This window comes from Oryzias latipes, chromosome 2 (genome assembly GCF_053564925.1).
Source record: "Oryzias latipes strain Hd-rR chromosome 2, Olatipes_Hd-rR_3.1".
Lineage (NCBI taxonomy): Eukaryota > Metazoa > Chordata > Actinopteri > Beloniformes > Adrianichthyidae > Oryzias > Oryzias latipes.
In genome coordinates this window covers 10,718,372-10,744,762 of record NC_136238.1, presented here as the reverse complement: position 1 = coordinate 10,744,762, position 26,391 = coordinate 10,718,372, and the positions used below count along the sequence as shown (strand labels likewise).

Genomic DNA, 26,391 nt, shown 5'->3' with positions numbered 1-26,391 from the left:
TCTTGACTTTAGAGCAGCATTTGATTTTAGAAACCTCATATCTTTGAGGCAGCTCTCTGGGCTTACTGCTCAAATCAGTTTACACAAATGCTCAGATATAGTACGGGACTACCTAGAGCCCTGGATTTAACGTAGTTTATTTGTCAAAGTAAAAGCCAAATAAATATTACAATTTTATAAAGACTATTTATGAATCCACTGTGCTCTGATGATGAAAACTTGGATAATTTCCAAAAGATTAATTTACAGACATTTTTTTTCGAGGACAAATCATTCAAACGCAATGCATTGTGGTTTATATTCACCAGTCTATCCTTTATGCACACTAGTTTTTTGTAGAACCTTCTCTGATGTTTCCACAGCACTGGATTTTAGCATCGTAGATTCAGAGACCCTGACAAAATAGCAAACTCCCTATATAGTGCACTATTTGAAAAGTAGTGGGTGAAATTCTGACCCAACCAAAAATCAACATGTTGCTCTATTTCCCAGAAGGCAAATCTTTTTTTTCTTTTTCTGAAGAGGTTCCAAGTTTGCCTTTTTGAGCCAGACTTTGTAAAATATGACACCTTTTTGGAAAGTACAAAAAAAAAAAAAAACCTTCTCCATCTGATCATAATGAAGTTTGACTGCAGAGAGATTACTGCAGTTAAGAAAGTAGACACTAAATGTTTGCCATGGAATAGATTTTGGCACCACTTATGCTGAGCAGTGTCAGCAAGTGCATTTAGATGATATATGGTGATACTTGTCTAAGTGTACACTTAATGTCATCACGTTGAATGAAGTAGTTTTGATGGGGAGAGCTCCGATCATCACATCTTGGCAGTGTTAGAACATCTATACAGTTGGAGGTCAAAAGCAACCAACTTGAGGCGCATCCATATGGATTCATGTGTGCACTTATGGTTCTGCTGCATTGGGACTACAACAGTTTCAGTGGGTGAAAGCTTGAGGGGGAGGTGTTGGTTCGATTCCAGAGCAATGTTCTGCTCCACTAACTGAACGAGACTCAAAGTAGCTGTGCTTTTGAAATGAGGGTTTTCTGGAAGTGTGCTGCTCTTTTCCACACCTAAACCTTAGCTTGGTTGGTTTACCTTAAAGAAAATACTTTAAAATGCCAATTAAAGTCTTACCTTAAAACAATTAAAAACGTAGCGAGGATTCATATGTACATGAAAAATGTATAAAATGCTCCGGGGGGGGGCGGCGCTTTCTGGCTCCTCTCTCTCTGTGTGGGGGGGGTGGTGCTGGGCCTGGGGTGTCGGCGCCTCCGGGGGTGGGGCCCCTGGGCTGGGTGGGCCTGGCCCCCTTGCTGGGGGAGGGGCGGGGGACAGCTGTTTGACCACCGGGGGACAGTTTATCAGCTGTCCCCAACTTACCCCCTTCCTCGTATAACTTCATAATAGGGTGAGGGGGTGGGGGGCTTAGCCTGCGATGAGCCTTGGGGGGGGGTTTACTAGGCAGTGGCCCCCCTCCTATGGTTGCCGTATGGAGTGGGCCCCCCCTCTTTCGGTTTTATTTGCACCTTAGACATGTAGGGCCCTTGGTAGGGGGGGTGCTTGGACATCACTGCCAGCAAGCAGCGGATGTCCTCCTAGCACCCTACCCGCCAATTTTAACCGCACCTTGGCCATTTAGGGCCCCTTGGTGGGGAGGGTGAGGGGACGTCACTGTGAGTAATCAGGAGATGTCCCCTTAGTGCCCTACCCGCCAATTTTAACTGCACCCCCCTTAGTACACACACCCCTCCCCCCTCAATATATACATCCCAACATAAACACATGCACACACACACCATCTCAAACACACATACACGCACACACAATTTGCAAGGAAGGTGGGACCTGGGTCCGTCTGTCCCCTGCCTCTTCCCTGGTGGGGGGTGCGGGCCCCCCTTTGCAACGGCGGCCGTGTCCCCGGGGTGCCGGCTTCCTGGGCCCGGCGGTGCTCTCTCCGCGCGGTGGGGGAGTTCACATTACATCTGAGCCGGGGGTGTCTGGTCCCTGGGGGGTGGGTTCTGGTCCTTGCTCCTGAGTGCTGGGCCCCGCCAAATTTCCAACTGTGGCCGAGCCTGGTCGGGCCATATTTATAACACCCCTTGTGGGCCCTCTTTTTTTTTCCCCGGGGTTCCCCCCTCCTGGGCGGGGGCGGCGGGCCCCCTGCCTCGCTCCTCCCTGGACCAACCGTGGGCCGGGCGGATGGTTGCCTGGAGTGCGGAGCGGGTCTCCCTTGGGGGGTCCTGGCTCGTACCTGGGGTTGGGGCGGGGGGATGCCCGGAACTCCTGGGTGGTGGTGGGGTGCTCGTTTGGGGCTGTGGGCGTCCTTCTCCGGTGGGGCTCTGCGTTGGGTTCTCCCGGCGCGGCGGGGGGGCTGCTCTCCTGGTTGGGCTGGGGCGGCGCTCTCTTTCCCTCCGTGCTTCCCTGGCCTCTGGCTCTGGGGGCCTTGCGGCGGCCCTGCTGGCCCTGGCCTGGGTGGCGGGCTTGGTCGCCCGGGCGGCGGTTGTTCCCTGCCGGTTCCCGTGTGGCGTTGGGGGGATTCCGGCTGCCGCTGCTGCTGCGGTGGGGGTCTTGGGGTGGGGATGGCTGGGCACTCTCCCTCCTTCTTTTCACGTTCCACCATCCATTTTAGAAGAACATAAAACCTCACCTGAGCACTGGTGTTAGCTCACCTTTGCACTAATAGCTTGCATGACTGAATGACTGAAATATTTCACACTAGTTGGTTTAAAGGCATAAGTATGCGTGTGAACACTATCTGTTTTGTGTACATGTCGACAGGTGGACATTTTTGCAGCTAGCAGGTGTGTTTATAACATTTGAGTGTGTGTGTGGACAGGCCCCGCCCTTTTTGTACTGCATTTGAACCTTACCATAATGATTAACAACCAGTAAACTTGTTGCTGTATGCTGCTTCATGGTCTTATCCCCCTTCCCCTCCTATTATCACCCCCTACCCCCCCCTCTCTCTAGCGTCCCTCTCTCTTCTTCCCCTCTTTCCTTTACCGTCCGGTCCAACACCAAAGATTTTCAGACATGATTGAAATTAATAAAGTTTGGCCTCAATTACAAAAGGGGTTTATTCAGACAAACCTTTGGTTTGTCAGAAGATTAATAACCCCTCTTGTTAAAGTAAAATATGTCCAACACAAGAGGCCCTCAGCTCTCGTCTGTCTGCCCAGCTGTTGGACAGGACAAGTTAAAAAAAAAAAAAAAAAAAAAAAAAAAATGTATAAAATGATCTGGTCTCTTAATGCTGTAAAAAACACACGAGGCAAACTACTTAGGTGTCGGCAAAATCCTGAGATTCATTCAATTCTGAAAGTGGTAAAAAAAAAAAAAAATTTATAATAGAGCTGGGCGATCTCGCAAAAAAAAAAACCAAAACTGATTTTTTATACCAAATTTGATTTTCGATTTTAATCGATTGTTTTCTACCTGCTTTGACAAAAATAACAAATTATGGAATGTATTTAACAAAAACTATTTTATTTTAACACCGCCTTTACAAAATGTCTCAAAAAATGTTTGTAGATCAATGCAGCAGATTTTATAGGAGCTACCGCTAGCTTGAGCTCTCATAAAGAGAAATACTAGAACGCACTCGGCAGAGCATTTCTGGTAGCAACAGCCTTGAAATGGATTTTGCTGCATATGGTTTGATGCTACAAGTTTGACGTCGCAACTCCAGACACCAAAATCTCATTTTTGACTCAGCCAAGTTGGCTGGTAGATAAAAAAAATAAATAAATAAAATTACCAGTACCAAATTATTCTACAAAATATCTAATTTTGTAAATTATTTTACAAAGAAAAACTATGCATGTTATTTAAAAAAAATGATATTACATTAGATGCAAACAGAATTTACAACAGCATGAAAACATTATATAAAAATTATTTTTCCTCTGAGGAACTCCTGTTTTGATTTCTAATCAATCTTTGCTCTCTGCATTTGGCGTTTTCATGCCACCTATGAAATCTTTTATTTTCAATTGCCGTTTCTTGCTGAAAAACGCCCCCACGAGAAGAGGGGTTTCAGTCAGTCACCTGTAGTCTGAAGCAACTGTAGAGTCGAATTCAAACCTGCTGAGAAAACAAGGACAGGTTTACTAAAGCGGAGCAGATGGACAGAAAAAGCACTATTTTCCCCCCAAATTCTGCCTCTAGTTAATTCATGTTTACATGAAAACAGTCTAAAACCATGGACACTAAAGATGCAGCGCTCTCCCGAGGGGGAGCTTTTTTCAGCTCAACGCTGGCTCTGTAATGTTATAAAGGCACTACTAATAAAGTTCCATACAAAATGCCTCTTATTATATTTTTAAAATACAGTTTTTATCAATGTCCTATGAATTAATCAACCTGAAAGTACATTTGGGTTGTCCAGTCGTCGATACGTTACCTTCCAGGTTATAACTAGTTATGAGCTTTCATTTGTTTTACTAATAGAAGGTTAAAAGAGTTTTAAAAACTACTCAAAACTGCAGTATCAAGACAAACTCCCTAAAATCCCTCTCCGATCATCTTTTGGTCTTTTAATTATGAGTATGCTGTTTTTAGCCAAAATCACTCGTTTTCTAGGTCACCGTTTCTGCAGAGCAGCAGTAGTTCATTAAAATTTGCCTCCGACTCGTAGGAGGGACTGTTGGCCCAGAGTAAGCCCACCCCTTCTTCCCATCATCATCTGTTAACACTCTCCCACACCAGCTTCCCAACCCCTCACAAAACCAAGATTGGAACAATACAGTTTTAAGTCAGATGCCAGTTCAGGCGGAGAAAATCTAGTAATTGATTGCACATGATGCACACGAAAGGGGCGGAGCCTGGGATTTTCTGGACTACCATAAACAGTACTACATAAACGGTCAAAGAGTTACAGTATGTCAAAGAGCTTGTGTTATTTGGGCGTCGCCAGCAACATGTCTGCTGATAAAGGGTTATGGGGCTGCTGTAACTTGGTGGCAAAATAAGGGTTTTTACCATTAAACTGAATAGAAGAAACTAAGATTTGTGTGTCTTTCATCAGTCTGAAAATAGTTTTTGCCCTGCAAAGCACTTTGTGTTTCCCACCACATGAAAAGTGCTCGTTTTAATTGAAAACATGAAGCACATGTTTCTTTTCCAAGGCTACTCATCCTGACTGCCCATTGGGCAATTGTGTGTAATCATTAATTTTAACAAAATGTAAAGCTTTTGAGAAATAAGGTCATTAAACAAGCCTTTCTTTTTTTACTCAATGAGGGGTGTGAAAACATTGACATTTTTATGGATCCCGTTTATTCCATTAAAGAATTTTAGGCCGTAGTCTTGTATTTTAATACCTATTATGTCTAGTTTCTGGTTCAGCTCACTGCTCTAGTTGCTACGCATCGTTAAAATGTTTGCACAGACCAGCAATTACAGCCAACTGATAAAAGTTGAATCCCTCCCCACCTTCTCCTTCTCACAGTTTCAGTACGATCAGGCCTTCTGGGAGGAAGGGAGCTGTTGGTTCCATTCCAATGCAATGTTCTGCTTCACTTAGCAGCCGCACTTTGAAATTATTCATTTTCTGGAAGCATCTGTTCCTGTTTTTGGTCATTAATTTTTTTTCTAAAATTGAACCCCCAGTAGCTTTGGTGAAAGACATGCAAATTTACTAGCAGATATTTAAACCTTGAAGTTTGACCTAAGGTTGATTTCATCCGTGCTCCCAAATGAATAAAAGACAGTTTCATGAACATTTAACTTTTTATGGAAAGATAGAATGACATGCTCCTTGTTTAAGAGTTATTGTCAGTGTAGACAGTTTTTTAAACAAAAGTTAGGCAATAATCTTTAGATATGTTTTTGTTTAATGTGATGCTTAAAGACCCACTCCAATGAAAACTGTACTGTTGATGTTTTGAACATGTTCTTGTAGCATTTCATTCTGATGCATCCACTTGTAGACCAATAGATCCATGTATGTCTTCATTACCCTTGTCCGAGCTGGAATCTGGATCAAAACTGTACGGGTGGATAGCGCCAACATTGCTCGCAAATTTTGTTGCACTGCTGATGTTAGCTTGGGGTCGTGAGGGTCTGTAAGCTAGCGGGAGACTGTGTCAACACAGGCATCATGGGAAATAAGCAGAGGGTTCCTTCTGGTCCCACCCACAACTTTGAGGCAAATTTCTAATAAACCACTGCCGCTCTGTGGAAATTGTCTTCGAAACAACACAGACTTTTACTTTTGCCCCCAAAACAACGCAATCATAAGTAAAAGATCCCTGGGAACACTTCTAAGTTGGATCAAAGTATGATCAGGTTGGATCTTTAAAGTGCTTCTGTAGTGCTGCTAATCTTTTAGAAAGAACACCTGCATAAAAATTACAAATAAAGGCAATAATAAGCAGACAGAAAGTAAATCAAAGCCTCGACTCCTGCTTGTACTCAGAAGACACAAATTACTTGTTTCTTAGAATTTTTTTTTTGTTTTTGCAACTTTTGCATCGGTAGTGCAAGTAGTGTAGTCTAGTCTAGGTAGTCTAGTCTTTTTGGCTGACACACATGTGTTTATTTTGTTGGTCTAAATCCCAATCAAAAGTTAATTTTCATGGCTGTTTGAGTTTTCGAGGCAACATGTTTCAGCAGTAAGTAAAAGCAGCCTAATTAACATAATAGTTTGCCACTTGCATCCCAATGAATCGAAGCGATTCACTTAGCTGTCTTGTTTGTTTTTTATTGTAAAACCTACTGGTTGAATTTTAATTGTATGCACAGCCTGTCTTTTGTGTTATGGCCTGTTCTCGGTTGGTTCATAGAGAAGTGAATCTACAATGACCGCATTTATGTAGACGTGCTACTGGATTTTAGGTCTCAGAAATGGGTCTGTTGGGTTGGAGATTTGAGCCTCTAACCTGATATGATGCCCCAACTGGGATTTAGCTTCTCTCCCATATTCAGGCTCATGAATAATTCTCTATTTTTTGGGGGATAATTTAGTCACTCAACAATGCACAATATATATTTTTTATGGACTGCGTGAAAATTGAATGCCTGCTTTCAAACCTTGAGGGTATCCTAAAAATCCAGAGGAAATGCACTGGAAAACAGAAACATATTGCCTCTGTTTTAGGCAGAAATGGACAGAGACTCGCTTGTGGTTGAAACAAAAGGACAATCTGGAGGAGATTTTGTACAAAAAGACTATCTGGCTCCTTTATTTTTGTTTGTTCAAATAATCCATGGCAGATTGATGTGCAAAGCTCCATCTCAAATCGGGCTTTCCTAATTACTGTTGTCTGAGAACTTGCTTTGCTGGTTGCATCTATCCAAGAGGAAAAAAAAAAAAAAAAGAATGCAAGGAAGTCCAGTTTTGTAAATCAACTCATCTTTTCTCTTAACGCTAATATTCCACTCTTTATGGAGAAGCCCTGAACCAGAGGGACCATATGATTTCTCCTTCATCCTCCGCTTGTTGCTCATCTTCATCCTCTGTGTTCTCTCTCAGAAAAGCATGACAGCTCCCATCTGTATTATCGAATTACCCCGTGGGGCTCGATTAAGAAAAAAAAAGGGGCTTTTATGCCTGCTTGGCCTGGCTGGCATAACGAATGCATTACGCATTGTCAGCCCCTGAAAACACTTGTGTGTACATTCATATGCACTTTTCCCAGCTGACCGTTCAACTCCCATATGTTCACTTTCCAAGGACTTCTGTGCTGGGAATATGAAGGGCTCAGTGGGCTGTCAGATCAACCTCAGATTAGAAGTCTCTTTTTTCAGTCTCTTTAAAAGCGAATGTGCCGGAAAATGATTCATTCCACTCTGTTAACCAAAGACACACAGCACCGTCTTGTTTTTAGCAGGAAAAATTATCATAAAATATTATTTATACTCAGAACCATTACTGTGCCAATGGGAGAGAATGTGCGAGTATGGCTGGGCCCTCTAGTGGTTCGACTCATGTTCGCAAAAAGAAACAATTGAGAAAATCATGCCGTTTCTTTTCCAAAAGAGGAATCCCAACTATCAAACACGTAGTTAACAGACAAAAAGATAAGGGTCCTTTTACATTTCTAGTAAAACCCCACTATTCAATGTTCTTAGTGTTTAAAGCTAAAGCTGAAAATGAATGAGGCATTACTAAAGTAGTAAAACTAAAAGTGGCTATCAATAAATTGGTGTCTATTATCAAAGAAAATTAAATAAAGTAACCATTTACTATTGGGTGAATAAACTGAATAACTATGAACGTATTGAGGAAATATTATCGGTTCTAAGAAAAGTAAAATTTTAAATTTTATGGCAACAACCCATTCAGACATGTATGAAGAGAGCTAAGAAAGGTAAAAAAATTGTTCATAGAATAAACACAGTAATGTAGTTGTGTCTAGTTTAAAACTTATGCCAGACATCTGCTGCTGTTTACCTAGAAAAATTGAGATTCACTAAGAAAAAGCAGCAGAAATAAGAGTTTCTGGTCCTCAAAATCTATTGGACTCTTAGCAGATGGTACTGATTGATAGTTTCTCCTGTCAAATATGCTGTTAGACATTTAAAAAAGGTCAGTCCTGGTTGTGTAGCTAAAACACAAACTTCCCTGTAGCCAAAGACAAGAATAAGTTTTTTCTTTTTTTGGATCCATCATTATTATGATAATTTTTACATGAAAACATCCCCTCTGCACTGGTGGATGACATTTATCATACAAAAAACATTTTAGCCATGCTCAGAGTGTTTCACTGATGCTCTGATTCTGGTCCTTCATCATTCACTGAATCATTTTTAAGGCCCCACTCCGATCATCTTCTGATCCACAAACACCTGTCACTTTTTAGTTTCTTTAAAGTTCATTAGAAATTCACCTCTGAGTCGTGGGCAGGACTGTTGGTGAGAAGCAACCCCCCTTCCAGTCACCCATAACTGAGAACTCTGCAAGTTCTTCCAGGACAACCCAGTCTCATCCTAAAATGTGTAGTAGCTACATTTGTCCACATGGAAATACGTGACAGGTTCACAAAAACGGCCCGTAACTTGTGAGACACTTACGTTTCATTTTCCTATTCATTTTCTATTAGCCTTCTCAGGATCACGTGACTTCTGAGGTTTTGCCTGCCGTGAAAAAAAACATGGCGGATGCTCGTTCATTTTTCGGTAGAAAATCCCACAAAACAGGATTTTTTAAGGACTAATCTTTATTCTGACAACATTTCTAGTGAGAAATATACCATTTACTTTCAGAAGGCTTTTATAAAAATGCAGTTTTTAGTTATCTTTTTTCGCTCTGTGAAAACGTTTTTTTAGGGGCTCTAAATTGTGAAAAACAAACGTTTACACCTACGTTAGTCCACAGGGCGAAACGTCTTTATTTTACAACAGTGGTCCCAAGCCACCGGGCCTCGGGACACTTGGCACCGGTACCGATCCATCCGCGGGACACTAGGCCCGGTTCCGATCCATCCGCGGGACACTTGGCACCGGGCCGCGGGACACTAGGCATCGGTACCGATCCATCCGCGGCACACTTGGCACTGAGCGGCGGGACACTTGGCACCGGTACCGCGGGACACTAGGCACCGATCCATCGGCGGGACACTTGGCACCGGGCCGCGGGACACTAGGCACCGGTACCGATCCATCCGCGGCACACTTGGCACCGGTACCGATCCATCCGCGGGACACTTGGCACCGGGCCGCGGGACACTTGGCACCGGTACCGATCCATCCGCGGGACACTTGGCACCGGGCCACGGGACACTTGGCACCGGTACCGATCCATCCGTGGGACACTTGGCACCGGGCCGCGGGACACTAGGCACCGGTACCGATCCATCCGCGGGACACTTGGCACCGGGCCGCGGGACACTAGGCATCGGTACCGATCCATCCGCGGCACACTTGGCACCGGGCCGCGGGACACTAGGCACCGGTACCGATCCATCCGCGGGACACTTGGCACCGGGCCGCGGGACACTAGGCACCGGTACCGATCCATCCGCGGGACACTTGGCACCGGGCCGCGGGACACCGGTATCGATCCATCCGCGGAACACTTGGCACCGGGCCACGGGACACTAGGCACCGGGCCGCGGGACACTTGGCACCGGTACCGATCCATCCGCGGGACACTTGGCACCGGGCCGCGGGACACTTGGCACCAGGCGATCCGCGGAAAATTTTTTGCACCGGGACGCACAGAAAGAAAAAATAATTTCCATTTTATTGTTTTATTTTTATTTTGAAATTTATTTTATTTTGAAAAGTGACCGGATAAAGTTGCACATGATTACACAGTGGATTTACGTTCATTATTATTATTACTTAAGAGAAAATACCCCCCCCGGTCCACGGTAAACGTGCCCCCCACCCCCACCGGTCTGCGGTAAACGTGTCTTGCGTTTTACCGGTCCGCGGTTGGGGACCACTGTTTTACAACACTTGCGCATTCTTTTCTCGTTCATTTCTGTGGGTCACGTGACTGACAGGTTTCCTAGCAGGAGCCAGGACCCAAAATATAGCGGACATCGCCTGGGTTTTTGATGTGAATTTATTATTATTGGCTTTATAAACACTTTGTTTTATATCACTCAACAAAATAGTATCAACGGAACATTTTTATGTTGCTATGGTGGTAGCTACGGACGCTACTGGCGAACCGGAAGGAAGCCACGGTTTTCTTTTTTTATTGAAAAAGACAATTGAGGTTAACGTTTGAGACAATTTACTGACTTTTGATTCGTTTTAATTGCTTTTACTGCGAGAAATGGACACTAAATTTATTAGTTTTATAGTAATGAGTTCTACTAAATGTTTTTATAGAAAATACCAAGACCAGTCAAAACCGGTGTCCTTTACACCGGCGTCCTAGCTACATTTTTTTTCTTCATACGATTTTTTCTTTGTCATATTTACAGATCCATCTCTAGGAAAAAGAAATTAAACTTTAGTGTAGCCACATGTCTTTTGAGTAATTTAAACAAAAAATATTTACACAAAGCAGGCTTGTTTCGTCAGTCCACGGGTTGGGCAACTAAATGGTGACACCCACTACCTATTTAAACCCCCTGGAGTTTTACATGCTTTGTGGATCGCGATGGAGCCGGTAGGGGACAAAGTCGATGACGCTTTATTTCTCGCAGACGCGCTTATAGAAGAATTCAAGGTGGGTTCGATTTCATTGAATTTTGTAAAAATGAAAAAAAAAAAACGTTTATTTATATAACCAGTGACATCGTGTATGTCTTTATAACTTTATTTTGTAGCGTAAACAGCCTGCAGCTGTACAACCGTCGGGAACAGGCCCAGTGACCTTTGTTAGGCACGAGGAGGACGAGTATGGAAATCCTTTGCCTAAACGTCGTAGAACAGGAGAGCGGCGGAAACCTGTTTCATCCAAAAGTGAGTAAACCTGGTCACATTGCTTGTTGCACTTTTAAAACAACAAAGGAAAGGGGATGGAATCAAGGGAAGTAGGAAGCTGCTGACAAGATGGCCACACAAGGTTTGGCATCAGGCACACACGTGGCTTTCGCGGTACAAGTCTAGATTTGTTTTTGTAATTTTGGCAGAACCAGAATAGAATTGGGGGGGGCTATTGATACCTCGATTTTTAAAAAGTACTCGGACACCATCCTTTTTGAAAAATTATATTTACATTAAATAAAAAAAACTCATTCAAACGCAATGCATTGTGGTCTAAACATGCCAATGTGGTGAGCATGGACGCACACTCGTTTTGGCAGACTTCCTAGGGGAGTTAAAGGGCACTGGCTTTTGGAATTTAGATTTGGAAAAAGTGGTTAGCTTATAGCACTTTAGGGTGAAAATGGTGAAACAATTTGGGCTACCATTCAGAGAACTAGACTAAGTGGCCCAACCCCCCTGGCGCTCCCGCTGCCCACAAGGCCAGTGACGGGGTGGGGGGACATCATCATCATCATCGTCATCATCATCGTCATCATCATCGTCATCGTCATCGTCATCAATAGCCAATCATGATAGAAGGGGATAAGGCTGTGTGAAACGCCTCCATTTACTCCCACTCTAATAACAAGACCCCACTAGTTCTAAATCCTTTTTAGTCGTACAATACAAATATGGAAAACCTACTTTCCACTGTCTTTGTAAAGGGTGAACTGGAATTTGGCGAGGGATTACTGGAATTTAGTGAAAGGCAAGTTCATTTCAGTGTCTTTTTATTTATTTTTTTATCATGGGGGTTTTCTGTATTATAAAACACATATAGATTGTTTTAGTCTCTATGATGCCTAACAGGCCAAGATGTTAGCAGGGTATTATCAAGGCTATCTATGCGTACACCATTCCAAGGACCACAATAATTACCTTTAATATGTTATTAAACTTGTCTCAATTAGGAAGTTCTGGATTTTGAGTAATGTGGCTAGAATTGAAAAACTGCTATAACTTTCTCCATAGTGCACTATCCAAAAATAAGCATTTGTTTCAGCTCTAGGATGCTAAGCAACCAGAACAGTGAAAGGCCTGTATGTCTGGCAGATAATTCTCTTTACTCGTGCTCTTATTTATTTCAGGAACTCCAACAATGGCTCAAAGTCCAACTGTAGACCAATTGTGCATGCCATCTACTAGTGGACAGCAGAGTGTGACAGAACCTTCTCACGATATAGGTAAGTTATTGATACAGTTGTCCTCAGAACTTTTTTTTTCTGAGAACAATTTAAAGTATATTAAAATGTAGTTGATCTACATAGTTTACCTCAATTTTTTTCTGTCTAAACAGTTGCTGCATGAATTCCCCTCAATCCATAACTGCTAAAAAACTATATAATGCAGGAATATCTAGTGGTTGGATGCTAAAATTCGGGCACCATGCTCACTACTTTTTTTTTTAAAGGCGAAGAAAGTCCTCAATTTCACAAAGTGAAAATCTAATTGATACAACCATTTTGCGACTGCCATTTATAAATCCATTGTGCTCTGAAGATGAAAACATTGTCACGTATTCATAGCCTTTTGGAGTTCTTAATCACGTGGAACACATTTTCAGAATCTACTTTTACATACTGTAACACCCCCCCTGTTTCTTCTTTTTCCTCAATAGGGTCCCTCATCAAAGAGGTTCAAGACCTTCTGGGCCCCGCTGAAGACCCAACTCCATCACACTGGACGGCTAGGAAAGCTTCGTCCTTGGAAAAGTGGACAGTGTTGAGACCTTTTATGGTCGATCAGATGTTGCAATCTGGGAAGCCAAAAGGGGGACAATGCCATCACTGTCGCTCTCAGGTTGCAGTAATAGTGTGTCACGACTGTTTGCCAAGACCACTTTATTGTGCGTCATGTGATTTGGCTGTACATGACAACAGAGTACTTCACAACCGATCAGCGACGGTGGAGGGATTTTATAGGCCACTCCCACCAACCACTTTCATCAAGGAAGAGGGAGGAAAACTTACTTTCCACGAAAGAGGTACTTTTTCTCATTAAAATCACATGGGCCTTTTAAATTTGTTAAATAAATCAAAACCACCCTCAATGCTTGTTTAAAAATCTTTTTAAAAAAAAAAAAAAAAAGATGCATTATTTTTTCCTTTGAGAAATAAAACACATTTGCAGATAATATTTTATGTTTTAACTAATATGAATTGTTTACTTTTACAAGCATGCCTTTTGCCTGTCGTCCTTCCCTGCTGTGACTGCTCTACTGGTCAAACAGAAGTTTCTGCAGGAAAACAAGTGATTCTGATTGGAATGAATGGTAATGTTCCTTTCTTCTTTTTTTCAAAATAATAGTCTTTCAAAGTTATACTGTAATAAAATGTGATTTATTTCTTTTAAAGGACGATACAACCTATCCCTGCCAAATGTTACCTGTTCCTGTGGAAAAACCTGGGATGTTGGCATTGGTGATTTGGTTGAAAGTGGATATTGGCCAGCCACAGTACATTTTGAGACTTTATATACAGTGGATTTGTTCACATCATATGAAGATCTTAAAATTACTGCACCAGGAATGTCAAGGCATGCTTTTGTCGGAATGCTTGAACAGCGCACTAAAGTCTTTGGTCGAGTAAGTTACATAATTGAGGCAACAACTGTGTTTTACATTGACTGTTGTATCTTTAACTTTTGTCTTTTTTTTGTTTTCTTTTCGTTTTGTTTTGAACCAGAGTGGAAAAATATGTGGCGACACCATGCAGAAATCTTTTCTGGAGTGGTCCTATGCCAAATTTGAAGTTGAGAGGCTGTCACTGGTGCATCACTTTAAGTGCCCAGCATGCACCCCCTCCATGTTGGCTGTTGCAGTGGATGGGAACCGCAAACTTTACCGCTTCAGAAGCCAACCAGGGTATGGGGTAAACATTTTCAATGTTATGTTGAATTTTCTATGGATGTAATTTTAACATGTTTTTTTTTTTTTTCCATTAGACCTGATGGATTTTTTGACGGTGTTTTTTTGGCGAAAGATACAGAGGTGGCCTCTTTTGTGGACTATATCCATGGTGCAACACGACATGTAAGGTCGACTTTTTTAAAAGTGTATTAAGTTTCTCAAAATATTCCATGCATCTTAATATACAACAATCAAATTTGTATATCTTTTGGTCATCTGTAATAGAATCCTGGAAAGGGAAGATGTGGAGGAGGCGAGTGGTTAGCAGCACGAGAGTCCTCTCACAAATCTGCCAGCAAAGTGGATGAGGAAGGTGTTGAGGTTGCTGTGTGCCGTCATGGGGTCTTGTTGAAAGGACTCAATATGTTCCGTGGAGAAATTTTTGCATATCCTCTCTTTCTCCAAAAAGAACTTGCTGCTCAGAATGTAGGGTTTTTCTGCTCCGATGTGGTGTGCAAATATTGGCCATATCTGCAGAAGGTTGTGCGCCACTGTCCTGAACTACAGGGGTTGTTGACAATGCATCCTTTCCTCTCAATCATGCATGCTAAAGCACATTCCTGGATGTGTGAGGTAATGATTGCCAACCTCTTTTGCACTATCACTCCAGATATTAAACTCAATGCTAACGGAAACAAATCACATTTGTTGCAGTTGCAGTGGGGAGGTCGAAACCAAGAGGGAGCAGGAATAACAATGGGGGAGGAGGTTGAGCAAGTGAACAGCTTCCTGTCTCGGGCAGCCATATGTTCTAAATACATGTCCAAAGCTGGTAAGTATATTATAAAAATGTATTGTTTTTTGTTATGCTGGGCTAATATATGTTGTGCTTGAAGTACGCACAGATATCCTTACGATACAGGCTATTGGATGGAACAAGCGGAAGGTGGAAAAGCTTGACCAGATTCTAGCAAAAAGATACATCAAGGTAAAAACTAGACATCCATTTTCCATGACTCTTAGACTTCTTTCATTCAAACACTGTTCAACAATGTTGCAATATTTTTGACAGACCGCACAAAGGATTTCTGAAGCATTGGCAGATCTTGATCAACTAACTAAAGAGCTGTCGATACAAGAAGACACTGTCCAGCAATGGGTGTCTGATGTAAAAAATTGGGCTGCAGGTACTGTGAAGCTTATTGGGGGGAAAAAATTATAGACAGACAGACACACAAAAATTGTTCTTTTTTTTTTTAATTCCAATGACATTTATATTAGTAAACCTCCAAATGAATGCCTTTTTATAGAATTTTGGCCCAAGTCAAACTGTCAAAGCACCTTGTGTTCTTAAAATAATTTTAATTACTTCTACTTTTCTCCCCACAAGATTCAACTGGTCATAATGACCTTGAAAAAACCATTGAAGGACTGTATCTGAGCATCAAACAGAGGAAATATGAATTGTATCGCAAGGCTGGTGAGGGGAAAAAAATAAAAAGTTATTGAAAATGTCTGAAATACTCTTGTAAGATAAAGCTGGGTATGCATGAACTTTTTTTTTCCCTCTAGATGGCAACAAACGGCGTCATCTATTACGAAAGAAGATTGCTACAGAAAAGAGAGCCTTAGACGATGCCATCACAAAACGAAACACTGATTTGTCTGAAACAGAGAAATTACCTTCTTCTGATGTGCTTTTGGCTCATGAGAACTATTTCTGGCCTTGGGAATGTACGTTTTTTTTGTTTTGTTTTTTTTATTCAACAAAAAACTTTAATACCTAACTTTAGATGAATTTTAATGGGGATTTGAAATGACTGAAACTGTGCTGAATTTTAGGTCATGGTGACATGGTTAAGAAAAAGCAGCTTTTTAACAAGGTAATGCTGCTGACCAGGTTGAAAGAAGAGAAGGTCATTGTGGTTCGGGAAGTTAAGCAGCACTGGGAGTACCTAAGGAATGCGGTTGGGATGCTTGAAGAGCTTTCTTCTCAGATTTCTGAAGGGATCACTGAGCAAAGTTGGTAAAACATTCTTTTATAAATGAAAATATGGAAAGACACTTGATTTTAATTTGTCTTTTTGTCATCGTCAGGCAACACTGACGCCTTGACAGAGCAAGGACGAGAGGGGCTACTGTGTTTGCTGAAAAGAAGGTCGACAGAACTCCGTGCTCGACAGGATGCTGCACGCAAAATATACCAGAATGTTTTGGGATTGCAAGCATTGTGTTTAGATGACTCTTCCACAGATGAGGAAAACTTAGACAGTAGTTCCTCGGATGAAGATATTTGACACCGCCATGCCCACCCCACCCCCAAATGTCTCCAGAAGAACATAAGTAAACTGTGATAATTGACCAATAAATTCTCTTGAATGAAATTGGTGGATTTTTAATTTTGCACTACTCTTTTTACATTGCATAATTTAAAGGTATTATTAAACTAGTTCTGATATGGATATTATAGTATATGTATGTATATGTGTATACATATATGTAGGTATGTACAGTGAGGTCAATAAGTATTTGATCACCCTGTGATTTAGCAAGTTCTCCCCCTTAGGAAACATGGAGGGGTCTAAAATTTTTCCATTTCCACAGTGAGAGCCAGAATCTAAAGAAACATTCAGAAATCGCATACGATTTTTGTAAACAATTTATTTGTATATTACTGTTACAAATAAGTATTTGAGCACTTAATTATCAGAGATTTCTGACCAGCAAAGACTTGCAGTTCTGCTTTTAAATAGGGCAATTGCCAAGCAGCTTGGTGAGAAAAGGACAACTGTTGGAGCAATTGTCAGAAAATAGAAGAGGCTAATGATGACTGTCAATGTCCCTCGGACTGGGGCCCCTCGCAAGATCTCATCTCGTGGGGTATGGATGATGCGAAGGAAGGTGAAGAATCAGCCCAGGATTACACGGGAGGAGCTGGTCAATGACCTGAAGAGAGCTGGGACCACTGTTTCCAAGGCTATAAGTAATACATTGAAACGTCATGGTTTAAAATCATGTATCGCACGGAAGGTTCCCCTGCTGAAGGCAGCCCATGTCAACGCCCGTCTGAGGTCTGGCAATGACCATCTTGATGATCCAGACGAGTCATTGGAGAAAGTCTTGTGGTCTGAGACCAATATAGCACTTTTTGGTCTCAAATATATTCAGTGTGTTTGGAGGAGAAAGAAGAAGCATCATCCCAAGAACACCATACCTACAGTGAAGCACGGAGGTGGAAGCATCATGCTCTGAGGGTGTTTTTCTGCATAAGGGACAGGACGACTGCACTGTATTAAGGAGAGGATGAACAGGGCTCTGTGTTGTGAGATATTGGGCAAAAACCTCCTAACCTCTGTCAGAGCGTTGTAGATGGGTCGTGGCTGGGTCTTTCATCATGACAATGACCCGAAGCAAACAGCCAAGAAAACCAAGGAGTGGCTCCGTAAGAAGCATATCAAGGTAATGAAGTGGCCTAGCCAGTCTCCAGACCTAAATCCAATAGAGAATCTTTGGAGGGAGCTGAAACTCCGTGTTGCTCAGCGACAGCCCCGAACCCCGACAGATCTAAAGAAGATCTGTAGAGGAGTGGGCCAAAATCCCTAATGCAGTGTGTATTAACCTAGTGAAGAAATATATGAACCGTTTGACCTCTGTAATTGATTAACAACGGCTTCTGTACCAAATATCAAAGTTGTTTAACTCAAGTGATCAAAAACGTATTTGTCACAGACTTTTACAAAGAAATTGTACAACGTGATTTCTGAATGTTTCTTCAGATTCTGTCTCTCACTGTGGAAATGCACATATGATGAAAAATTTAGACACCTCCATGTTTTAAAATTGTGAGAACTTGCTGAATCACAGGGTGATCAAATACTTATTGACCTCACTGTATATAAGTATCAATGTTACTGTTTTTCTTGGAAAACAATGGATCACACATAGGATGTATGATCCATCCCCTTGGGTCCAACCTGAAGCTAAGTATCAGGAGCTGAACATACGTACATTATTTTTTGGGAGTAAATGGCAATATGCAATTTGAATTGATCTCAAGACCTCATCTCTCACATCCACATAAAATTTTGATCATACCGAAAACGTTTAACCCCTTAATATCCATTGATGCACATATGCATATCCATTCCAATATATTTAAATTTTTTCCGCAGGTGTAAATTAATGTAGATGTTAATAGGTAAACAATGTATGAAATTCATAAATTATATATTTTAATGTGACAGGCTCTGAAAGTTTTCAAAGCTAAAGTTTAATTCTATATCAAATGAAAGTATAAAAAGGGGCCTATGCTTTGTTCTTGTGCGCTTGCTTTGAAGAGGGGGAGGGGCGGCAATGACTGCGCGTGAGTAGTTAAAGGACTGGCTTGCCAAGAAGCTGATGCAAGACTACAAACGGTAAGAAATGAACATACATCGGGAAATCTAAACTATTTGAACTTTAAAATAAATACCAATAATCTATAATTTTTTCTGGTCATGCAAGCTTTACCTCTTAGCTAATATTTCAGCTAACCCACGCATGACACAAGTCAAGCAGAACTAACCCCCCCCCACGAACAATATTTTCAGTGACAGTTAACTTTAATGACGGTGTATTACTTTTGTAATTTAGAATTTTAGTTTATAAAATTAATACATCTCTAGACGGAGTCATACTGTTGAATGACATTAGCTAATCTGGCCCGGGTTCTGGCAGCACGCGGGTCGGTCGGTGCCAGCTAATGAAACTACCTCATATATCGATCGCAAGGGTGCTTCTTTGTTGGTCAGAACCTAAACAAAGACGTAGGCAGCAGGGTAAGACACGACAACTAGTTCTAACATAAAGAGAAGAATGTAATGAGAAATTGTTTTTCCGGTTTCGGAGTAGTAATGTTTTTGAAGTGCTGGTGGAACGGTTTGGCACCATTTTGGTAATATGTCATAACTGATAATTACTACAAACAAAGTAACTGCCCATTGATTGCTGATTGACAGTACTGCCACAACACAATATCTGGTTTCTGCTATATGTAAATGCTATGTACTTTTGGGATCTTTGTAGTACGTAGTTGTGAAAAATATAATTGTCAATAACCAATAACAACCTACCACAAACATGTGCTTGGTTGTTTAAATTTACAGCTAGTTGTGAATTTCAATGTGAACACTACAATTTATCTAAACACCTTCTCTTAAGTTTTACATTTTAAGTAAATCATTATATAGAACATCTTTCATTTTGACTAATTGTGGAACATACAAAATAAAGTCAATGTATATCTGAAGATAATTTCTATTTCTGTTTATTATTTACATATAGTAAAAGAGTGAAGCAATTGCAGTTTATTTTGACTTAAAAGACTTCATGTTAATTTTCCATTTAACAGGGGTACTAAATAAAGTTAAACTTGACCACATTTAACAATGACTTTATTTTTTCTATTGTCATATCAAATTTGATATGAAGAAGTGTATTCTACAATTCATGAATGAATATTTTGAATAAAATATGAAGTACTAAAGTTAAGACTAGGTCCTCTGTAGGTTTATGTTATTGAAAGCAAACACCCACGAAATTAATAGGTTACAAACAAACAATTAAATGGAATTTCTGCTGTGCCCCAATTTCAACACCTTAGATAGAAACAGCATGTCATTAAGTTTATTTGTTTATATGTTTTTTATGCTGGAAAATAATGCAAATCCAGTGGTTCGACTCCAGAACACAAATGTAAGTTTGTTTGACTAGTCGATCAAATGTATAGTATATACTATTGAACTTAAGTGGGTTTTTTAAATTCAATTTCAGTGTTAATTTTTTTCAAAACATATTTTCTATATATATTTTATATATATTCACAGGTCAAGATGCCACGAGGATCTACAACAAAACTTTGTGTCAGCTGCAAAGCTGTGATTGGTGTGGCAACTAAGACATGTAAAGTATGCCAAACAATCCAGCCAATGAGGCAAAGGCTTGCCAAAAAACTGGAGAAGTTTCAATCCAAAAAGGAGACTTGGTTGCAAAAACACAAGAAAAACAAAACCACCACACATGTTTTGGATGAGGCATCGGTTTTGGTACGTGTTTTATGTCTGCAATTGTATTTTATAATTTTAGTTATTACTGATGATGTAACAATTTTTTTAGGTGGAAAAGTTGAATACTTTGGGACAAAAAGCCGTTGTGTTTATTGCCAGACCTGGAAAGAAAACATCTACGTGGCATACACATGTCATTCACCCTAGGTGGCAATTAACCGATCAAGCTGGACAGTGTCTGGACCGCATGAAAGACCTATATGAGCTAATGATCAATGGTAAGTATTTCTGTCTGAAAATGTTTATAATTTCAGCCCAGTTTGTTCCTAGGATTAGTGCATTCAAATTTGTCATTATTTCTAGAGGTAGAAAAAATAATAACGTTTGACTAATCTAAAACACTTGGAGTATATAGTGATATATTTTTCACGGTTATTGTGCTGCTTTATTTGTCACTTTTGATTTGATTAACTTTAGTTTTTATAGTACCGGTATTATTTTATTCTGTAGAAGGAATTGTAGTACATTAAATCTATCCAATGTGTTGGAATAAATGTATATCTGATCTAAAAAAGTAAAACAAGTTGTAAAATTGTGATATGTTTAAATTTAGCAAATGTATTTCAAGACAAAAAAATTATATGCATAACAAGACAACTGCATTTAGATTATTTTATTTATTTTCCCCATTGAGGTTGGACGAGCCTTCAAATGCCCTCTGGTCCAGTCATCCAGCCTTCAACCTCACCAGCCATTCAACCTTCAACTGCACCATCCATCCAGCCTTCAGCCTCACCAGCCATTCAACCTTCAACTGCACCATCCATCCAGCCTTCAGCCTCACCAGCCATTCAACCTTCAACTGCACCATCCATCCAGCCTTCAGCCTCACCAGCCATTCAACCTTCAACTGCACCATCCATCCAGCCTTCAGCCTCACCAGCCATTCAACCTTCAACTGCACCATCCATCCAGCCTTCAGCCTCACCAGCCATTCGACCTTCAACTGCACCATCCATCCAGCCTTCAACCAGTATGCAGATTCATAACATTTTAATAATATGGTGACGTAGTCTTCTGAAATACATGTTAAAACCACAACATATTGTAAGATGTTGAAATGGTGTCAAAAGAGCATTCTTTTTGTTTATTTAAATCACACTGGAAAAACTGTGGGCTTAAATGTTTGCATAATATTAATTGAAATCAACAATATAATTTACAGAAAATGTTCTTTATTTCTAGCAGGTGTTCCAGCAAAGAAAAAGAAAAAAAGAGATAACAAGAAAGATTCACCTGGAGGTAAATGGGTTATCTTTTATTTGCTATCAACAGCTTCAGATACAAACATAGACAATGTTATTGTATCTTCTAAATGACATGCTTAATGACCTTAGTCAACTATTTAAAATTGAGGTTACCTTTATGTGGACTTAACAGAGTTATGTGTTCCTCACAAGGATACTTAAAATGCTAGCAGCAAAAAATTGACAAACAGTGATAACAAAAAGACTAGAAAAAGAAAATAAAAAGCTAATGTTCTATTAACAAAAAAGAAATTGCTGCAACATATCTAAAATTATATTTTATATATATACATAAAATATAATTTCAGTTATGTTGCTGCAATTTCTTTTTTGTTAATAGAACATTAGCTTTTTTATATATATGTGTGTGTATATATATATATATATATATATATAAAATATACTTTCAGTTATGTTGCAGCAGATTAATTTAACTTTTTGATAGTTTGACTGTCAAATCTATATTAATATCATATATTTAATTGACATTATTTTTACATGTAACTTGTTCATGAAAAAATAAATGTGACATTCATAATCTACTTTTGCGAAGAAGGTCATGTTATCATTAGGATTTGTTAGTATGTTGTGTGAAATGTTTGCAAAATCACTCAAAAAGTGATTTACAGGTTTTGACTTAATTTTCAGCAACAGTTATAAATGACCTAAGGAAAAACTGTTGTGATCTGGCCATTTCTTTGTTTTTTTTGAACATATACAAATACTGTGTAGTAGCTTATAACCACAACTAAATGGTGAAGCTGTGCATGCTATAAGTGCTTCTAATTAGTGATGGAGAAAACAAAGCTTCCCAAAGCTCTAAATTCAACTGTTTCAAAAAAAAGTTTAGTGTTTGAGAAGCATTTGTCTCAATGAAAATCAGCTGGCCAGACTTCATTACTGCTTCAAAATAAGAAGGCAATAAGAAGACAGTGAACTGAGATAGTAATTAGTTATTTGATGCTATACAGCTTTAAAAAAAAATTTTTTATAATTTAGTTGTCACAGACTATGTGTCCATGTATAAAATACATTACAGCATTTAGTGTTTGCTTTTGCAAAACCACAGACAACATGAAGTTTCATTTGGAAATTCATCATACAAATGTTTTCCCAAACATTTTCCTACTGTTTACTTTCTTTGAAACCTTTATATTGTGCTTTTTATATTTTCAGAGTGCAGCCATGGGGGAGAAGATCAGTTTTACCCAGTGAAGCAGGTCTTGAAGACAAAAAAGCAGAAGGTTATTTTTATTTCTTATCTGAAGTAGAAATGTGTACTTTTCATCTGCCTTTCATATGAATGTATGAAATACAATTTACGGCATCACAATTCTTAAGTGTAATAATATGATGGCCTATGTTTAAAAAATCATTTTTTAAATTTACTTTTATCAGGGGAAATTAATGGAGTTTGTTGAATGGGAGCCATGTTCCATGTGGTATGTATAATTTTTTTTTGTTTATTTATAGATTGTATAAGAGGAGGCTGTGCATGATGTGGAGCCAGTGTAGTTATTAGCCTTGTAGCAGTGCTCTGGACCACCTGAAAACATTCATGTGATTTCCTATTTAAACATGTAGCTATTAAGTTACAAATAATACAGCATGATAAAATTAATGCATGGGAAATCATATCCCTTTTAGATTTTGATACAGTTGGACTCAATTTGACAATAGTTCTTATATGATTAAAAGACAAACACTGAACCAGAGACATGAGACAAGACTCTACACCAGGGGTGTCAAACTCATTTTCACTGAGGGCCACATCAGCAAAGTGGTTGTCCTCAAAGGGCCAGATATAATTTATACATGTAAGTAAATGTAATAAAAAATAAATTTAGCTACTCCTTAATGTGGAATAACTTATTATGTATTTAGTATAACTTTTTAAAATGACAATTTCAGTTGCATAGAAAACATATGTTTGCTTGTTACTCCAGCATAAATCTTTTTAAATTTGATTCTATCAGGTTAGGTTATATGGAAAGTGTTTAAGTCCTAATATATAGCCCAATCTGATATTTCAAGTCAGATTCCCCCTAGATATGAATAAATACACACCAATTTTTTATTTTTTATTTAAGAAATTTAAAACTTTTATGCTTTTGGGGGCCACTTAAAATGACAAGGCAGGCCACATTTGGCCCGCGGGCCTGGAGTTTGTCACATTTGCTCTAGAGACTCTAGAGACAGGGTCCAGGGTTGACCCAAGGTTCCTGACTAAAGAGTTAATTAACAAATTAGGCAAGGATACTTAATTGTCGCAGGGACATATTTTCAGGGGAACAAACAAGGACATAAACAATATATAATATACATATGACCATACAAATGTGTCAGTCAAATTAGAAAATGATAAATGAATTTGCAGTAACATAACTGTGAGCATGGTAGCATAAAGTACAAACTGGAGTTCACTGGAGCTTGTTGTCTTTTATTGTAATGTTGTCATTAACTGTTTTTATGTATTCATTGATTTATGTATTTTTTGCAGTGGGAAAACATGGTCTCCACAGTGGGTGGAAAAAAGGAACACCAAAAAATAAACCCCAAAGGCACCTCTGTTGATCAGATTGACCTTTTAAATTATTATTGTTGTTTGTGTTACTGCTTTCTAATTGTTGTTAATAAAAATGTTCAAATGAAAGGGTTTGATCTACATTTTTTATTGCTCAACATGCTCACATGTATGATATACCATAGAGGTAGGACACATTTGTTGTGAAATTCTAAACAAAAGTTTACAATAAAAAACATACAAAAAATTTGTCATATAACCAGATATCAGGTTTTTGTGTTGGATTGTCACAGCTATGGCAATTGCAAATGATCATACCTCAAGTTATAATGATACATACTTAATAGTAAATCATTTTTGGTATTTAGTATAATGAAATAAGAGCAAAGATGTAATGCATGGAGCTGTATTGTGCAACCTAAATAGATGAATGTATATTTGAGGTAAAAAAAAAAAAAAAAAACACACTGTTCTTCCAGGTCGTCATTTGCCTTTTTAGCTTCCCCCATTTATTAATTATACAGACGTATATTCTTTACAATTTCAAAGACAGATAAAAGAAATAGCATTTATAAAAGAAAAACCTTGGAATCATAAACATAAACCAAGTGGTAAACGTAGATTGTCAGTTTATTTCAGTAAAGCAATTAAAACGAATCAAAAGTCAGTATGAATAATCAAAATAGCGTTTTCCCCCAAAACAAAAAGTTACTTCCGAACGCAAGACTTATGGGTAGTACCGTTTTAGTGGGTTGAGTTGAGTTTGTGAAATCTAATTGCATTCCTCTTGTGAAAAGCTGTTTTCGAGTAAAAGTAATAATAATTTGACACAATAATAACCGCAAATTAACCGTGGCTTCCTTCCGGTTCGCCGGTAGCGTCCGTAGCTACCACCATAGCAACATAAAAATGTTCCGTCGATACTATTTTGTTGAGTTATATGAAGGAATGTACGTAGAAAAAATATATAGGTATCAAATACAATTGGAAGCTACATAATGTTGAAAACAACTGTATGATTCTCGCTAGAAAATGCATCAAAACAAAGTGTTTATAAAGCCAATAATAATAAATTCACATCAAAAACCCAGGCGATGTCCTGGCTCCTGCTAGGAAACCTGTCAGTCACGTGACCCACAGAAATGAACGAGAAAAGAATGCGCAAGTGTTGTAAAACAGTGGTCCCCAACCGCGGACCGGTAAAACGCAAGACACGTTTACCGCAGACCGGTGGGGGTGGGGGGCACGTTTACCGTGGACCGGGGGGGGGGGGGGGGGGGGGTATTTTCTCTTAAGTAATAATAATAACAATAATAATAATGAACGTAAATCCACTGTGTAATCATGTGCAACTTTATCCGGTCACTTTTCAAAATAAAATAAATTTCAAAATAAAAATAAAACAATAAAATGGAAATTATTTTTTTTTCTGTGCGTCCCGGTGCAAAAATTTTCCGCGGACCGCCTGGTGCCAAGTGTCCCGCGGCCCGGTACCGGTCCACGGCCCGGTGCCTAGTGTCCCGCGGCCCGGTGCCAAGTGTCCCGCGGATGGATCGGTACCGGTGCTTAGTGTCCTGCGGCCCGGTGCCAAGTGTCCCGCGGATGGATCGGTACCGGTGCCAAGTGTCCCGCGGCCCGGTGCCAAGTGTCCCGTGGCCCGGTGCCAAGTGTCCCGCGGATGGATCGGTACCGGTGCCTAGTGTCCCGCGGCCCGGTGCCTAGTGTCCCGCGGATGGATCGGTACCGGTGCCAAGTGTCCCGCGGCCCGGTGCCAAGTGTCCCGCGGATGGATCGGTACCGGTGCTTAGTGTCCTGCGGCCCGGTGCCAAGTGTCCCGCGGATGGATCGGTACCGGTGCCAAGTGTCCCGCGGCCCGGTGCCAAGTGTCCCGTGGCCCGGTGCCAAGTGTCCCGCGGATGGATCGGTACCGGTGCCTAGTGTCCCGCGGCCCGGTGCCTAGTGTCCCGCGGATGGATCGGTACCGGTGCCAAGTGTCCCGCGGCCCGGTGCCAAGTGTCCCGTGGCCCGGTGCCAAGTGTCCCGCGGATGGATCGGTACCGGTGCCTAGTGTCCCGCGGCCCGGTGCCAAGTGTCCCGCGGATGGATCAGTACCGGTGCCTAGTGTCCCGTGGCCCGGTGCCAAGTGTCCCGCGGATGGATCGGTACCGGTGCCTAGTGTCCCGCAGCCGGGTGCCAAGTGTCCCGCGGCCCGGTGCCAAGTGTTCCGCGGATGGAT

The 26,391-nt window shown here is 40.4% G+C and overlaps 2 protein-coding genes and 2 long non-coding RNA genes across 5 annotated transcripts in view; 3 read left to right on the top strand and 1 right to left on the bottom strand.

The window, feature by feature from the left end:
• Nucleotides 1-26,391, bottom strand: part of LOC101170160 (gamma-aminobutyric acid receptor subunit gamma-3) — a 130,560-nt gene that overhangs the window by 67,708 nt on the left and 36,461 nt on the right. The gene's annotated exons all lie outside the window — the stretch shown is intronic.
• LOC144984178 (uncharacterized) overlaps nt 1-26,391 on the top strand; it is a 93,145-nt gene that overhangs the window by 38,326 nt on the left and 28,428 nt on the right. The window lies entirely within an intron of this gene.
• Nucleotides 10,915-16,664, top strand: LOC111949111 (uncharacterized). 2 transcript variants are annotated; one of them, XM_023965559.2, is made up of 16 exons: nt 10,915-11,130; nt 11,231-11,366; nt 12,521-12,616; nt 13,051-13,416; nt 13,609-13,704; nt 13,787-14,016; nt 14,117-14,295; nt 14,376-14,463; nt 14,566-14,913; nt 14,995-15,112; nt 15,177-15,268; nt 15,353-15,467; nt 15,671-15,760; nt 15,853-16,014; nt 16,123-16,302; nt 16,378-16,664. In XM_023965559.2, exons 1-16 carry the CDS (start codon nt 11,062-11,064, stop codon nt 16,575-16,577), a joined length of 2,565 nt encoding a protein of 854 aa, XP_023821327.1. In that variant the 5' UTR covers nt 10,915-11,061; the 3' UTR covers nt 16,578-16,664. The 2 variants fall into 2 exon arrangements, with proteins under 2 accessions (XP_023821327.1, XP_023821336.1); XM_023965568.2 differs by lacking the exons at nt 10,915-11,130; nt 11,231-11,366 and adding an exon at nt 12,012-12,141.
• Nucleotides 21,217-24,284, top strand: LOC144990124 (uncharacterized). The gene is made up of 5 exons (XR_013654079.1): nt 21,217-21,357; nt 21,570-21,626; nt 22,808-22,875; nt 23,030-23,073; nt 24,132-24,284. It is a non-coding gene; the product is annotated as an uncharacterized LOC144990124 (long non-coding RNA).

Bases quoted from the DNA above. Each gene is read 5' to 3' on its own strand.
- LOC111949111 (XM_023965559.2), top strand. From the start codon at position 11,062: ATGGAGCCGGTAGGGGACAAAGTCGATGACGCTTTATTTCTCGCAGAC. The intron at 15,468-15,670 runs GTACTGTGAAGC...TCTCCCCACAAG, and splicing joins TGTAAAAAATTGGGCTGCAG to ATTCAACTGGTCATAATGAC. The intron at 16,015-16,122 runs GTACGTTTTTTT...GCTGAATTTTAG, and splicing joins CTATTTCTGGCCTTGGGAAT to GTCATGGTGACATGGTTAAG.